Raw genomic sequence first — 16,696 nt, forward strand, 5'->3', positions numbered from 1 at the left:
GTTGCCTACAGTCTGGTGCAGTGAATATCCTAGAGGTGCTGGTGCCTTTTTTTTTTTTTTTAAGTTACATATTTAGCATTCGGTTTCCGCAATAAAAGAAGTTGAAATCAGTTTTGAAATAGAAACTGATGACAGAAGGGTGATCCCTTTGCCACCTGGAAATCGAGATCGGCACCAGTTTCAAAACCGCTGCCGTTGCTGTTGTCGACGGAAAGACACACCAGTACCGGAATAGTTAATTTGTTCTGTCACATCTACAAGAAAGGTTTCCACACACCTGTATTCATGTTGAAGTGGTCTTCTTGCACTGGTATCTTGAAGTCACACAGTCCTGCAAAACCACAGAACCGCATCCATTAACACTCATAGTAATGCAAACAAGCGCAGTTAATAAACAGCGTCTATTCTGTCTGTGTGAGCGCTAAGTATTGGTGGCGTGATATTGATCTAAAAGTTCGCCCCGAGCCTCCGAGTCTCATGACTGGGCAGCGCAAGACAGCGAGTCTTCGTCCCCGCGTGAGTGCTCAGCCCCCTGGGCAGCGATCTCGCGCATGAAAGGTGATACAAGCCCAGCATTTCTGCGCTGAAACACGAGGGTCAGTTTCAAAATGTAACACACACACAGCTACACACACACACACCACCTTGGCATCTTTTGGTGTATTACAGCTTAACTGAATGCTTCAGCGATAATACAACTCAGCCACACCCCTCGGAGCCCCGACAAGATGAACAAGTCCGACTCCTTCGGCTTCAGTTTGTCCTAGATTGATCGCTCTTCGGCGATGGATTAACAGGTTCTTGCGATGCCCTTCCTACAATACCCAGTTTATTTTAGCGTGCGCCGACTATTCGTCTGTGAGGGGAAGCCGTTTCGTTACGTTATTACGTTACCTAAACCCCCAGCGCACGCGGCTTCTGTGGCAGGGGTCACGCGGCGGTGGCCCGGGCCGCGAGACATGCTCTGCTGGACGTGTGCCTGATTCGTAGCGTCACTGCAGGCCTGCGCATCGCTTTTCACGTGTGAAACGAGCCGGCCGACACACCTGCAGAGGGCTTCATCTGAGAGCCGAGCGCACTCACTGACCATTCTCAAGGCCTCAAAAGTAAGGGGTAAAATAAAGGATATGAACATCTCCTGCAAATTCCCATACTCTTGACTTTTTAAAAAGTCAAAGTAAAGGCAACATAATATTTTGACGCTCGATAAAATATTAAGTCAAGTCAGTTTTCATCTTGCTGTGTCTCATTAAAAAAAGACCCCAGAGGGTGAAACCCAAAATAAATCTTCAGCCGGTGTGGCCCATAAATCCGCTGTAAAAAACACAGGGGACACATTGGCCCGTCGCCCCTCCGGACTTGGGTAAATCACAAGTTGTAATGGCCTGTCAGCATTAAATGAAGAAGAGATTATGGAGTTGGATTTCAAGAGGACAGACTGGTGGCGACACAACAGCTGGGATGGGGGCTGGACCACCGCCTGAGACCACAGACGCATGAGCAGGACTAAATCTCTCGCCTGCAGCTCCTTTTAACCTCCCGACATCTTGGGAGAAACCAAGTCATGCTTGGAGAAATATGAATGGCTTAAAGGGCCAAAAACATCATCATATAAGTTTTTTTTTTTCCTGTTTTGATTTGCTACATGAAAACAAAACACCCCAAAGAGTATTAAAGAGAGATTGTAAAGAGAACCACACAGTCCAGTTAGACCTGAGGGACAGGCTTTATGGGTACAAGGCAACGGTCGTACGTAAGTAGCCCCTCATAAACAGTGTTGTTCTTATTGATGGCTACTCATGTTTGGTTTGATCTATGAGGCAATAGTGTGTTGGAAAGACAGAGGACACTATCAACCCCCCACCGGGCCCCACACACACACACACACACACACACACACACACACACACACACACACACACACACACACACACACACACACACACACACACAGACTGTGGTCCTCTTGGCAGGAGAAGGAGTGTGAAAGCCATGCCTCACACCTCCTTGACAACTGCATAAGTGTTGATACAGGACTAAATACCTTTATGTGCCACTGGGTGATGCCACTCTTAAGTTCCCTTACTCCTCACAGTGTGTGTGGATCACACTCACATTGAGAACAGTCTCCCCATTAGAGACTTTCAGAGGATAAAACCTGACGGAATACTGTCCAGCCACAAAAGGTTCATAGATTCCGACGTGATCACAGACAGCACTGGGATGCATTATTACTCCACAAGCTTAATAGTAGTCATAAACACTTTGGTAAGGTTTAACAGTATAGAAATATATAATATACGAACATATACACATCAAAATCCAAAACCTCAAACTTCAAAACTGCTCAAAGTGATGTTGTTTGTCATCCGCCACTGTCCACGCTTACCTGACGCAGTGTTTGTGCATGAAAATATACGGGAGCAATGGATTTTGCTCTTTGTCATTTAGCCATAAAGCTAAGACATTTTTTCTTTGACTGACATAAACTCCTCCAGATCCAAAGCACTGAAATCAAGTAGATCCTACCAATCTACAAACAGCAAACAGTGTGCAAACAATGAGTCTTCACAGCTGAAAGAGAAATAACCAAATTATTCGGATCCTATATCCAGTAGACCCTAGAACTGTCTGACACATGCAAATGCCTTATCAGCATAATATACTCAAAACACAGCCATGCCCTTCTACATTCCTACCTTAACCGCTGTTGAAATGATTTCTTTGACCAGGTTGTTCTCAGGAGACAGAGGTAATGATTACAGTGGAAGGAATTTGCCTATCAACCATATATATGTAACAGTAAAATGCAGTATGCAAAACTGGGCTTTGTCTCGCAACACAAAAAAAACCAGCAGCTGAGAATCCTTGCCGTGTTGTTTAGTATTAGCCAAAATAGGAAGAATCTCTTGCTTTTCATCTGGGATTTCCACCCGGGCTATTTATATTAGCATGTTGAGAGGACACAACCCGCCCGCATGCTCTTCTAAAGGCCGCAATTTAACCATTCTGGTGCCACGGTTACGTGAAGTGCAACGTCTATTTCTCATCACTGTGTGGCAGATGGAATGAGATTAGCAAATTTGATTTATTTATATGTACCAAAGACTGCTGTTTCCATATTGTAGCAATACCTTCTCATTCCAGAGTTAAAACTAAGTAGAAGTGTGATAACACGTGAATGCCAGATGTATTGATAATAGATGTAAAAATATAGGCCACAAATATACATTTAACTATTTGCCTACAAGTACATTGAATGATTGTTCTTTAGTAGTGAGGCACTTCTGCGCACTTCTGCATTACCTCAACAGACTTTAAGTTCATCAATATCCTATTTTAACCCAAACACTTCAGCTCATCAATATGTTCTCGGACGTGGGACACAAGCAATAAAGGTCTAAATATGGCTATGGCCATTTCTGGTTGGGGATTGGCAGTCTGCATACTCCCTGCTGGGGTTAGGTGACTGGTCAAAGCATACGCCTCTTGACCCTACACGTCAGCCGACTTTGCGCAAACAACGGGCGTCACCCATGCCCACTGGCCAGGGCAAGACGGCGGGCCCGGGCGCCTGTGGGAGGAGGGCCCGTGGCAACATGCCAAACCTGAGTGGCTCAAGCTTCTGGCCAGCTGGCGAGATTGGCAGGTGCCGGGGGTGGGGTGGGGCGGGGCGGGGCGGGGCCTAGCGGGGCAGCACCTTGCAGAGAGACGCTTAACGTGCGCAACGCCCAGGCTGGGGCCACAGGGCCTCCCAAAGCACTACACTCTGCCTTATTGGCACGGTCACTCGCTCAGCACTTATGGGCTTCCAGGAAGATTCTGGCTTGGCTCTGATAGTATTATTTATTTCTGTATGGAATTCGAAGCATGGTGAGACAGGGAGATAAGTCTGGACCATGGTGAAAGCTGATTGCTGGGCTTAGAGATAAGATTTCTTTTAGGGGACTTTATAAATAGTGGTGGGAATTCGAGGCAGGCTGCTGAGAACCTGTAAAATCATACTTTTTTGGCTATTTGAGCCATCGCAGGGCTTACATCCTTCCACATGCTCGGGTGCTCTAGTGCCATCCTCCCAAACAAAGCCCCACCCATGGGTTGTTAGCTCATCTCCATCTTATGGGTAATTCAAAACTCAAAGTTACCTCTGAAACAGCTGTGCTTACAGCACTGATAATGCAAAATAGAAGAACATTTTAGAGAAATTAGACAGCAGTTTTAATAATGTATCTTCCCAAAAGATGTTGCCGCAAGCCACAACACAACAGGCCAGGAAAGTACTTACAAATCCCAATGATTTGTTAAAACGCCTTCAGATTTTTAAGTCACTGCTGCAGTATTAACAAAAAGTCATCAAAAACAGTGTCGCTATGCAGGCATCAGATTAGATATTTCCTGTGAACATCCAGCGCATCTCCAAGATGGATATTCATAGCATGTGGCAGGCTTATATTTTATGACGTTTTATATTTTAAGATATTTTTAGAGGTCAAAGGCCTAAAACATAGATGATTTTATGGCACATATCAAAGAACTGCAGTTAAATTGTGCAAAAGTCAACAATGCGGCACACGGACCAGCTAGAAGGACAAATCCATATCACCAAACATCGAGACCCACGACAACAATGACAGACAGGTTAGCATAACCAACTCATCCTCCACAGACAGCTTGTATAAGTATCAATACTGTTTGCTTGGAACACTACCCGTGGCCTTCATCTTGTTTAATCCGTGGCGAGTCATTTAAGTATACAGAGTAAGATATTATAATCAAATGAAATACGCAAATTCACAATTCACTAAAAAACAAAACAAAACAACAACAAAAAAAACACCTTAGTAAAAAAAATCGCTCATTTTTAGATTTAGCTTTGTTTATTGCGGAGCTCATGTTCTAACAGTAGAGAAGAATAAGACAGCTGGAACAGAGAAATGAACTGCAGAACAATCCGAATCCACACGTTAATAGGCCACTGATGCACTGGCCTGGGACCAGAGCAAACACCCAGCTACTTAGCAGTCAACACGCTAGCGCATTCTCTACACTGTCTGGCAAATGCCTAAATGGACTGACATTTCCAGCTCCAGTTAAAAACTCTTAACAGCACAGCAGTCCCCTGGGTGAAAAAATGTAATTGTTAATTAGGTGTTTAATCTTTAGAGGGTTGCTCCCAAAAGCAATAGTCTCTTGATATACGTATCCCTTCTAAAAGTTGCAAAACGTTTTACGCTATTCTTTCTTTTTAGTTATTAAGTGATTATTACTTCTTGTTGTTGTTATAGTTCTTACTATTACTGTTGTTGTTGTTGTTTATGCTTCTGCTGGTGTTGTATATTATACAGCTAAGATTGTTAAAAGGAGACCTCCAACATGGGACTGCCATTCCAACAATGTTTAGCAGTTACTATATGTATCAACAGCAATAAAAATAACTCCAGATGACATGATCATAATTGTTATCTGATACCTAAACATTGAACTTCTTTCAACAACATTTCAGATCTTCTTACTGCAGATATTTACCGATACGAGGACTGCTTTTTATATAAAGGTATAGTTTAAAAGAAGCATAGTTTTTATTTACTAAGATTTCCACATGATTTTGCACAATCTCCAATTGTGCCACATAATACATGATAAACTTTTGTGTTGGCATTCAGTCACTCCTAAGAATGAGCTAGTGGTGGGCCCCATTTCAGGAAACAGTCATTAGGCACTCCTTTATTATGCAAAGTTAAAAATACCTCAGCCATAGAAGCTTTCCTTTTGTCACAAAAAAAGAGTAGTTAGACAAGAGTCTGTCAGACTGCATCCAGTAAGAGATCTTTATGGTGCCTACAAGCTTCCTTCACACAAATTAAGAACGCCTGACTTCAACGGCGCAGGAATGAATGGAGCTGCGCTCCCCTCACAACCGTGTGCGCTTACATAAGTTTTGAAGCAAACCCTTAAACGTGGATTATCAAAAGGCAAATGTTAATCTACAAATCAAATGATAAAGCCTGAAAGTCCTTTTTTCTTTTAACCTTGAGCTCTGCTTTAACGTTAGTGGCCTCCTCTTTTTATTGTGCTCTTTTCAATCATCACTTAAGGTTGATGAAGTTTTTGGACAGACTTTTGAAAAATATAATCAAGCTAATAATATCAGAGTAAAAGGGACTCAATTGATTGTACAATGTATTTTTAACCAAATATGAGAACACATTTCATTTGACATTAAAGTATGGTGTAATGGCAGTGCATTCAACTATTTTTAAGGCTAACAAACTGACACTAACTAGCTACCAAAAATCCTGACAGATTGGGCATTCATGCCCCGTGCTCTGATCATGCCTTACTTCTGAACTGAAATAGTTTTTGTTAATTTTGGGTTTTATGTATTTGCCAGGACTGCAAATCAGTTGTTTAATGAGATTCCACAGAAAAGACAGAAGGCAAAAATCAACCATAGTTTTCAAGACAATGATTGACTAAGCAAAAAAACATTATGACCCTTTTAAAAAGAACAAATACTCCAACTAATCAGTGGGCAGTTCTGCTTGTTTAGTCTGGTCACAAGAGGTAGACATTGTATTAGTTAGGCAAAGTCATGCTATTCTCTAAACGCTTTTGGCTTTAAGGGCACTTTGTCTTTATTTAGCTATTAACCACATATTATTTTTAATAACTTGTCAAATTCTTTCTGCATCAAATTCTTTTAGCAAAACTAACAATAATGTTATCTATGATGATCTTGTGCTGAAAAGAGCTATATTCATTTTTCTTTTTCTGGAACATAATATACCATTATACCGCTGTTGCTGAATATAGCATTTAAAAAAGCCACTTTGCTTGAAGTTTTATCATGTTTAATTTTTCTATCTTTACATATATAAAACGTTCCAGCAGAGATATATTAGATGTTACACGGAACAAATTTGCCGTTCTGCAATTGAATAGCTAAAAGTGAAAAACAAAAAATTGGCTGCTTCTCTTTGTTAAAACGTTCTCTCTAAAAGGATGGCATGAATTCTTGATAAGACTACTCACCCTCTGTTAACCCATACGGGTCGTTCACCAGCATCCTAGCGTGTGAGACTAAGAGAGAAAAATGTCCTTACCAGGCATTAAGAGCAAGGCCGGCAACGCGTCGGTCCTGACAAGCATTCATGCAGCCAGGCAGCCAGCTGCGCTTCCTCCTCCTCCTCCCAGTCCAGGCGGACTCGTCGGCTTTCGGGGTTAGCGTGGCAGGCTGCCGCCCGTTTCTGGGGGGTAGAAGAGGGGAGAAAGTGAGAGGCGACTCCCTGCTCCAGAGCCCGGGCCCTGCGGTTTGAGCTATTTTCAGATGCAGACATGCACGTCTACAAGCTGGAAAGTTACTCTGCACCTTGAGCGGGGAGGCAGGGGGCAGGGGGAGATGTGGGTGGGGGTGATAACATATACAGTGCACAGAAGCTGTGAGGACGACAAACATCCGAGCTCTGCTGGGACTGGGGGGGGGGCGCAGTAGCACACCCCCTGCTGCGCATGAACAGAACACACTAATGCAAAGCGGCGCGGCATTCACAGTCATGACGTCTGATGACATGAAGAGCGACAGATGCCCTGCTGCCAAGGATGTGTTTTCCTTTTCCTGCAAACATTCTTTCTTGGACTTCCTTGCAAATGCAGGCACAAGCACACGCGTACACTAATATCTAAGACATGGCGAAAGATAGACTCAAGGACCCAGATCGTGATGCAAGCGCCGTTTGTGCCGTCGAGTTTGGCGCTTCATTCGGAGGAAGCAGGACAGTGATGCTGCAACAATTCTAAATGAACTTGTAGCTAAAGGGCCGTGCAAAGCCCTAATCCCCACAGGTGGCCCAACAGTCAGCAGGAGTTTCGCTCTAGAGAGCAGTGTGGATCTGACAGCACATTTTCACATTTTCATTCTCTCTGTAACAGTTACATTATCTCTGAATGTTGCCCGAAAAAAACTGAACACATTTGCCTAGCTATCAAGAAAAAAATAAAGAAAGAAATCAAACATACCTCCTAGACATATGCTCTAACTATATGTGTCTAAAGCCATAACAATCCACGACAAAATGCACAGAGCCCGCAAATTCCCATCACGCTTTCTCATGTTAACGCTCTGATCACATGTTGTGATGTTACTTTGATTTATGACAAGGAACGACAGTAGACAGCTATGCACACATGAGCTTGGGCACCTGGTAAACCTGACCTGGCTGGTGCAGCCTCACTGGACATGAGAGAGACCATCATGCAGGAGGTGTCAGCATAAACCTGAGCCAAAGAAAGCAAACCCTTTAATCTGATATCCATATTGTGCAACTTGCGCTTTTTTCCAAAAATGGTGATACCCATTTTCAGTTCTATTATATATATATATATATTATAGGAACCAGGTCCGGACCCCTACCATGGGTATTACTGGCAAGGACAAACTCCATCCCAAGAACATGGCATGGGGAACCAGATTCATTCTTCACTGGGCAGCACTGCATAGCAGCGAAGAGGCTTATAATACCAGTATAATGAAGTCATAGAGGACTGTGTTGTCAAGCACAAGTTTATGGTGCATCAGCAGTCCTCCAAGGCTTGGGTACAACATAAGGTTACTGCGTGTTCAAAACTCTGAAATGTGACAGATCCAACAATGCTCTTCGTCATTTCTCACTCATGAACTAAATGACCTTTGGTCAGGTTCATATATTACCCAAATATCTCCTGCTTCTAATGCTCCTGAGCTGAACTCCAGTTGATCACACTGTCTTCTCCTACACTTAATGCTGGCTCTGAGAAATCACTGGGATGACACTTTCAAGCATTAAACATGTATCCTGCAAAATCACCGGTATTTATATGCAAAATTATATAACCAATGGAAAGTAAACTGATGAGACATGTAGTGACTACAAATTTTTCAGAGACACAAAAAAAATTGTAAAAACACCTTTGCTGTTTAACAGGTATTTTAATCAGACAAGGACATTTTTGAGCAAGGTTAGTCAGATGGCAGTCACTGGCAGACAATGATCACTGGGTTTTCAAAACATTGGTTTCTTTTTATCAGTTTTTAAAAGGTTGTAACAGTTTTTAAAGAACAAATAGAAAAGCAAAACTGTCCGAGTTCCCACTCGTCTAGATTCTTCCTGAACTCAACACCCGTTGATGCTTTTTGTTTCCAGACTCCGTAGCTATATGAAGCAGCTCTGCAGCCAAACCAGTGCTGTTCACACTAACGCAGAGTTTGATGGCTGTCAGCACAACTCACACTTGACATCATACGCATCTCATCCATATGTTCAGTGACGCGGAGGACATGTCTTGCATGCCTCCTCTGACCTTGCAGTAGTTGGATGGCATACTCAGTCTGTAACACATTAATGACAGTTGCTCAGCAACCTCTGGTGAGGGTGAATTTTAACTGCCGGCAGGGGACATTTAATCATTACACACATTCTGTCTTGAACAAACGTTCACGTTTATGTCTTATCAGGCTGTTGTTGGTTTCGGATATTTACATGTGTGTTATCATCTGACAACCGCGTATGCATATGAAGCACATGACGCTTCAGCTTATGCACACACACACAAACTCATTCATATATATATATATATATATATATATATTATTTATTTTTATTTTTTTTTCCCTGGGGAGCAGGAAAATCTGCATCAGAAAATCTCTTAAGGCTTTATATGAGTAATTGTACCTACCTTTGCCAGGCCGTATGATGGAATAAAAAGAACCTGATGCAGCTACAACAGTCATACAATGTCCTTAGCAAGATGCACATGTGCCTTTGTCTCTTTGGTGTCTTTGGAAAAACAACTGTTCAGTGTCTTTTGTTGTGTTCTTTACAAACGTACTCCACTCATCAGCAGCTAACCAGTGTAACCATCAGAAGCACCTTTGTGCTTGTCAGTATTCCATCTCCAGCATGTTTTCCTTAGGAAACCATGCATCAATAACCCCCTCCTCCCCCGTGGTTGTCATGGAGATGGATAACCGAGCGCATGGTCGGTCACGTGGCCGGGGTGGTTCCTTAGACTACACCCTGGCGGTGAACATTTGATGGTTTTAGCAGGGTATATGTGTGTGTTTTATAAATCTTGGATAGCTATATAGTTATGTTTATAAATTTGGAAAGGTAAGAAAATGATCTATTACTTCTAATATACTTTCTTCAAGTTAAGCTTGCGCAGTTTTGTTTAAAATATGTCAAACTTAAAGAGGGTTAGTACTTGGTCCTCAGTCCTCTTCCAGACTGGACAATCATTGGCTGATTCATTGTTATGGAAGAAAAACTAAACTTTACATGGAGCACCTTTCCATTTTCCAAGACAGCGCACTGTAATTAAATTGATGTCACATCAGAGCTGTTTTATATTGTGTTAAATATATAAGGACATAAATAAATAACTACATAAGGACAGTGCCAGTCAAGGTTAAGATAAGATTATTATAGGATTAAGATCATAATCTAAATTAAGAAAGAATAAAAACTGTTTTAGGTTTGAATTTCCAATTATGTTTCCATATAAAGTTCCTAAGATCACTGTTCATTTCTGTTGGGCTGCATAAGGTAAGTGCCTCAATGTAAGCAACATATTAATACACATGACAGTGTACTTCACCAAGAGGCACTTTTGCTATTTCCTTGTGTCTCCCAGGGTTGTTGAACCTGACAGACATTTAGTCACACATCTAAATTTAACCAGACTGGCAACTGCTGCTCTGTCCCATACCAGCCATGGGCATACTGCACTTTAAAAATGCTAGACAGATTCTGATAACGTAACTATGTGGTACACAGTAAGCTGTACGAGAAATACACTCCTCCTGCATCAGCCGAGCCTGGAGCTGGGTCACCGGCTCGGCCATCTTCGGCCACCAGAGGGAGGTGCAAGGCATGCTTCATGGTAATTAGGAGCAATTAGCAACACCTGTTGGCTTGGCTACTTAAGAGCAGCCCACACCCGCTGTGTGTGCATGTTCTTTGAGCAGGGTTCTGACCAAAGACAGGCTGGTATATCAGGCAGTGCTCCTGACTGCTGTTTCTTGGGTCTCCTTTGAGCTTCTCTCCGGCCTCAAGTTCCCTCTACCCTTCAGCTGAATTCTCCCATATATCCCTTGGGGATCCCTCTGGCTTTCCCTTGTCATTTCCTGCCTTTCTTTTGCCTTCCACCTTGTTGGTTGGGATATTTTTCTGCAATTTTAGTTTTCCTTTTGTTTTCCCTGTTTGAGCACGTCAGGCAACTTCACTGACAGCCTTAGTTGCATGCAGGCTTGGTAACTGAGAGTGGTGGTTCAATCCCTCTCTTGGCGGGGGGGGGGGGTTGGTGTTTACCTCATTGGGTAGGTAATAATTTCCCAGACTATTACAGAGGCCCAGCTAGTGTTAGCTCCCTGTTGGGCCTGGTGGTGTTTCTTTTCTTTGACATTTCAAGCTCACTAGCTGCTCTCTACTCGGGTTTTCAGACCTGCTGGTGGTTTTCACTGGTGTTAGTATCCAGCTGGGAGTGAGTAAACCCTGTTCCACTTTTGCATTTAATGTATATTGTAGCCACACCTAGTATGCAAATCCACTGGACTTGCACAGTTGATGTATACAAAAATAGTTTTATCAATTTAAACTTGTAATGTAATTAAACCAGACATCACTAAATTGAAGAAAATATGCAATATTAGTATAATAAGGTAGACTTTAGAACTCCTCACTGTAACTCACTAGAGCTTTAAGTGAGCAGTGTTGCATCAGTCAAGTGTTTTGACTAAGGCAGTCATCGTAGGATTCTAATACCTTTAAAACAGAATCACCAAAGTCTCATACAAAACTTGTATTCTTATTTCTCCACTTTTAACTGTCTTGCTGATTATTTCTCAGAAGCGGAACATGTTTACTTGGTGGACAAACTCTAGATCAAGCTTCATTCAGCTCTTTGAGGATCGCAAGCATTCCTTTGTGTTAATCGTGTTCACAAGGAAATATCTGGTTTCTTTGTATGGGGCTTAAGAGCACAAGCACCTAGTAGAGACACAGAGCCACTTGGAAGCCTCATTTGCTTAGGAACTGTGAGTGAGAGATGTTGGTCAGCGTTTGCAATAGGGCCATTTACGCAAAGTTTACACATTGCCTAGTAATTGAGCGTTGTACACAATTCTAAAGTACTGTTTGTGTGTGGCTCTTCCTATTATGTGGTATGGCAATAAATGTCAACACGGCCTTCTTATGGTAGAGGTTCTGGAGCTGGACGGAGAACATTAGCTGCACTAACATACCATCATTTATGGTGGCCTACATTGCTGCTGTGAAATTGAGAACAAGGGTAATCATGTGTCGGAGAGCTTTGTGTCCAAAAATATCATTTAAAGAGCCCTAAGGCCAGACACAAATGGGTAAGACTAGGGGGATTTGATCAAGAATGTTTGACATTGCCACCTACTGACGAATAGGAAGTAACAACCTGTTAACTCTTAAATTAGAAGTGGTGTAATTAATCTACACTTTCTATACCACAGCCATGTTTGGGTAAAAGCCTTTTTTTTAAATTTTTTTTTATAGGGCTGCACTGTTCTGCTACCTTTTTTTTAAAGCATGAGCAAAGTTTGAATATGATCTCATGGCTACTGTGTTGATCTACATGGTCCCTATTGAATGGCTCACATTAAAGTTCAATTGTAACAGTCCTTCCTATAGTCAGCCCACACCAGCTTATCAACTGACTCGTCCAACTGGATTCCTGCGATTGTCCCGTGGCCTGCAGTGAGAAAGGATGCCTGATCAGAGGTGTAGGAAACCACTCCACCCCCTGCCCATACCCAACGGAGCCCTGTCGCTCCTGATTGTCAGGGGACCCCCCACAGGGATAGGTTTACATGTGGACAGGGAGCGCTCTGTCCACCTAACAGTAGCTTCCATGCTATTGCCTCTTTTCTTGTCTTGCTCACACACCCACCTGGGGTGAAACCAGAATCTGCTGGAGGACAATAAGCCAGGGGCTGCCCTGGGGCCGCAGGCTGGGAAAAGCAGGCAGTACCTTCCCGTACACCTCTACACAATGCCCACAAAGGTGCATCAAGTCCCCGAGTTCACAAGAAATCTCCTGTAACTTTACCCAAGGAGGCTACTGAGCTGCAGGTACACCATGTGTACACTGTGTATATGTTTCACAGTTTCTGATATAATAAAAAAATAATAATTTGTTGTTTGTTGTGCTGAGGAGACGTGCTTTGATGGAAATTTCTGTTGCAGTGTCTTTTTACAGCATTGACATAGAAATATCCAACATTTCTAATACATAGATATCCATGTAGTACCTCCTGACTGCAGCGTAAGTAATATTTAATAAGATATTACTAAATGATATAAAACAAACAAATGACTAAAATTAACAGTTGGTTTCGTATCATGTGGTGAGGAAGTGATCTCTCTAGAGACTAAACTGATTAGGAAAATGATCCAGAAAATGTGATAAATTCTGCTTCTGCTGTTTTGTATGGGTTTACCTACCAAAATAACAGATTAGAAATATATTTTGTCTTTTAGATGCATAGCAGTTGAATCCAATCCAAATTTATCAAAAAATGATTTGCTTGTGAAGTAAGGTTAGTTATTTAGCTAAGGATCCATTCTTCTTTTGAAACAGTGATTCGGGCGCATTGGAGCAGTAGACGTGTACTTTGCAGCAGGAAGGGTTTTTTGCAGAGGTCAAAGGGCACCATGCGCCTTTGTGTTTTGCAAAGACCTCCTAGCAGGGAAGGGGTAAATAAGGTCACTGGATTGTTTGTGAATCTGATTAGTGATTTGTTGCTGTAATATAAAAAAGTTTTTGTTCTCCTTGTGTGAACATTTCTTTGGAGTATCACTCAAAGAACCCCCTGGGGCAAAATTCAGCCTGGGAGCTGACAGGAATAAATAGTTGTAGCCTTGTGTTTTATAAATAACGCTGTTTTGTAAGTTCTTCTTAACAGTGATGTGCTGCTTTAAACTCCACACACACATGAAGGTGCTCCCTGGATAGCCTGAATACCTAACTAGTCTTACTTTTATGGAGCTGGAACAGATGATCAATTAATGCTAATGCAGAACATAAAAATCTAAAAAAAAAAAAATCTGCATGAGAGACATGAGTTAATTATTGATAGTGAAGAAAAGGTAATTTTCGAGTGTTGCTCACATTTAAAAGATCTATTAACACATTCCTCTGTATTCATTTATTTTTTGGATTAATTTGGAATTTATTTGTATTTTCTCCATATGACTGTCTGCTTGATATTGTCCATGAACAATATGCATAGGAGACCAAAGGAATTGTTCACTGACATAAAGTGTTTGAGTGTATGTCAGCAATGTTAGAGCACTTGTTCAGTGTTAAAAAAAAGTGTCAAGATGTTTCTATGTGGTATAATTTAATGACCCTGATAAAAACCATGTCACACAACCCATGCTAATGACTTGTTATGAATACATGACCTATATAAGCTGGCACATAAAAGAATAATTATTTCATTTTCATTTATAATGACCTTGCAACTTACGTATTAATATTCAGACCATAAGGACTTTCTTTATTAAATGACAGAAGTAACTTTTAATTAGTCCAAATTATATATTTGAGACACGCTATTTTAAAAGCAGCATTACTGTGGCACATTCCTGTTTATGTGCCACATTACCGTAGCACATTCCAACATAAAATAAGTAAGATGAATTTCGAAAGGTTTTTCTGTTGGACCGTTGCAAAGCACAGGCTTAAAAAACACAATGCTTCAGTGCAAATTGCACTTACCTTCACAGGAGGCCATTCTGTCTCTGCATGGCTGTAACATCACTATTAGCTGCAAGGGATGAAAAATTCGATGTCACTGATAAATCCGTAGCCCTCTGCTTGCCTCCTCTGTGTGGGGGCTCACCCCCCCCCCCCCGCCCTCCCGAGCACATATGTCAGCCACCTCCGTTCTTTTTAGCTTCTATTCCTCTCCCTGTGTACCAGCTATCCAATCCGGGCTGGCTGTTTCTCATCTCCGTATCACCCCGCTTCAGGAATGTGCCTCCCTTTGTGTTTAACCTTCAGCTGCACATGCAGCTCCCTTGAGAGGCCGGAGACCCGATTACCTACCAGCGACCGTGCAGTAGATGCTTCAGGATGCAGGCGCAGGAGCCGCACAGCGGCACAGGCATGAGGTGGAGCAGCTGCTGGCTCCGCGGAGCATCCTAAACCGGCACGCGCGCTCTGTTCGGCATCGCACTGGCACGCATGCCTTCCAGCGACGAAACTAGCGTGCTCTTTGTGTCTCACGTTTTCCGGTTACCAGAAGCAAGCCTTGGATTAGCATGGTGAAGGACCAATCAGAGCTCAGAGCCCTTGGAAGAGGCTGGGTGAACGGCATTCAATCGGAGCAGGAATGAGGGAACATATCAGGAGAGGTTATTAGCAGCAGAGCGGTTCGTTGGCTCAGAGCAGGAGTAATCTGTTTAACTAGGCGTACACTTCCAACACTGTCATAATTAGTGGTCAACTATGGTGAAGAGCTCGTTTCTGTGAAATATATTTCCTTAGGTATCAAGCATCAATGCCAAAAAAGTGCACGTGATGAATTTGGCCTGAACAGCAAGAGCCTAAATTAGATGTGTTCTAAACAAAAAATGCAGAATATAGTCATCATCTAAATACCTTCACTTCAACATACAGTTCTGAAAGTGAACGCAGACCCTCTCAGGTCAGGTGGACCACACGTCTCAGCTCGTCTCAACAGCCTTAACAAAGACATAAAGGTGTGGTGGGCGGCACCCGTTGAGGGGTGGGACGGCGCCAGGCCGGGGGGGGGGGTTGAGTTATGGCCCTATCACGTTCAACATGACCTTTCAGTGCCTCTCGTCACAGGCTCTCCCAAGGCGAAGTCAGCTACCTCATCTCTCCACCTCCCGGGATTCACAGCCGCTGACCCCATGACCCTGACCGCACAGTATCCTCTTGCTCTATTTATACACAATTTCATAAATAAGGTTGCTGTCAAGTCACGTCAAACACACGCTCTCCCCATGCTACCCCTAACAGGACATGTCTCTCGTTTAGGATGACACAATGATCTTCTCATAAATAATTCAACAACATAAGAGAGTGTTATTAAAATAGAATTGCAACTCAATTTACACTTGGTAAAAAAAAAAAAAGCATGACATTCTTTTAGCAGCTGGCCTGAAAGATAGTCACATTTTTCAAGGATTTATGAATGCACTGCATCATTAGACAATGCAAAACCTGTGGGACCTACACCCTGTTACAAAAATGCAAACTTTCATTGTGTTTCTAAAGTTTTCCGACAAGCCAAATGTCATGATTCAAATTCTAAAACAGGGGTAAGGTTCTTTTAAAAAAACAGACATACAAAAAAATCACTCTTGCCATATTAGTAAGAGATATTTTACCGTGCCCCGAGGACTGTGTAGAAGTGCACTGTTTGTGAGCAGCACTAAGAAACTGCATTCATAAATCTATTTAAACAGAAACCAAACTAATGGAGTTTTTCTCTGTGCTACCTCAGGCGATGCTTTTAGCCATGATCAAAGCCCCTGTGCTTGAGTTTGCGATATAGCATTGCAGTGTCAAATTCAATTACCAGCCTATTCCAAGATTCCTGAACAAATATGCTAATGTGTTTCCCTGTGCATTATGACTTATTTGCCAAGTAACTTGA

The 16,696-nt window shown here is 42.4% G+C and overlaps 1 protein-coding gene across 1 annotated transcript in view; it reads right to left on the minus strand.

Annotated features, from left to right (window-relative positions):
• Window positions 1–7,342, minus strand: part of sorbs2b (sorbin and SH3 domain containing 2b) — a 32,566-nt gene extending 25,224 nt beyond the window's left edge. The window contains exons 1-2 of the mRNA XM_035532374.1: window positions 7,104–7,342; window positions 278–331 (exon numbers count right to left, since the gene is read on the minus strand). Of these exons, the coding sequence (XP_035388267.1) occupies window positions 278–331; window positions 7,104–7,149 (100 nt within the window). The 5' untranslated portion in view covers window positions 7,150–7,342. The remainder of the gene's footprint in view (window positions 1–277; window positions 332–7,103) is intronic.
• Between the last annotated feature and the right edge of the window lie 9,354 nt (window positions 7,343–16,696).

Source organism: Electrophorus electricus, chromosome 12, assembly GCF_013358815.1.
Source record: "Electrophorus electricus isolate fEleEle1 chromosome 12, fEleEle1.pri, whole genome shotgun sequence".
Lineage (NCBI taxonomy): Eukaryota > Metazoa > Chordata > Actinopteri > Gymnotiformes > Gymnotidae > Electrophorus > Electrophorus electricus.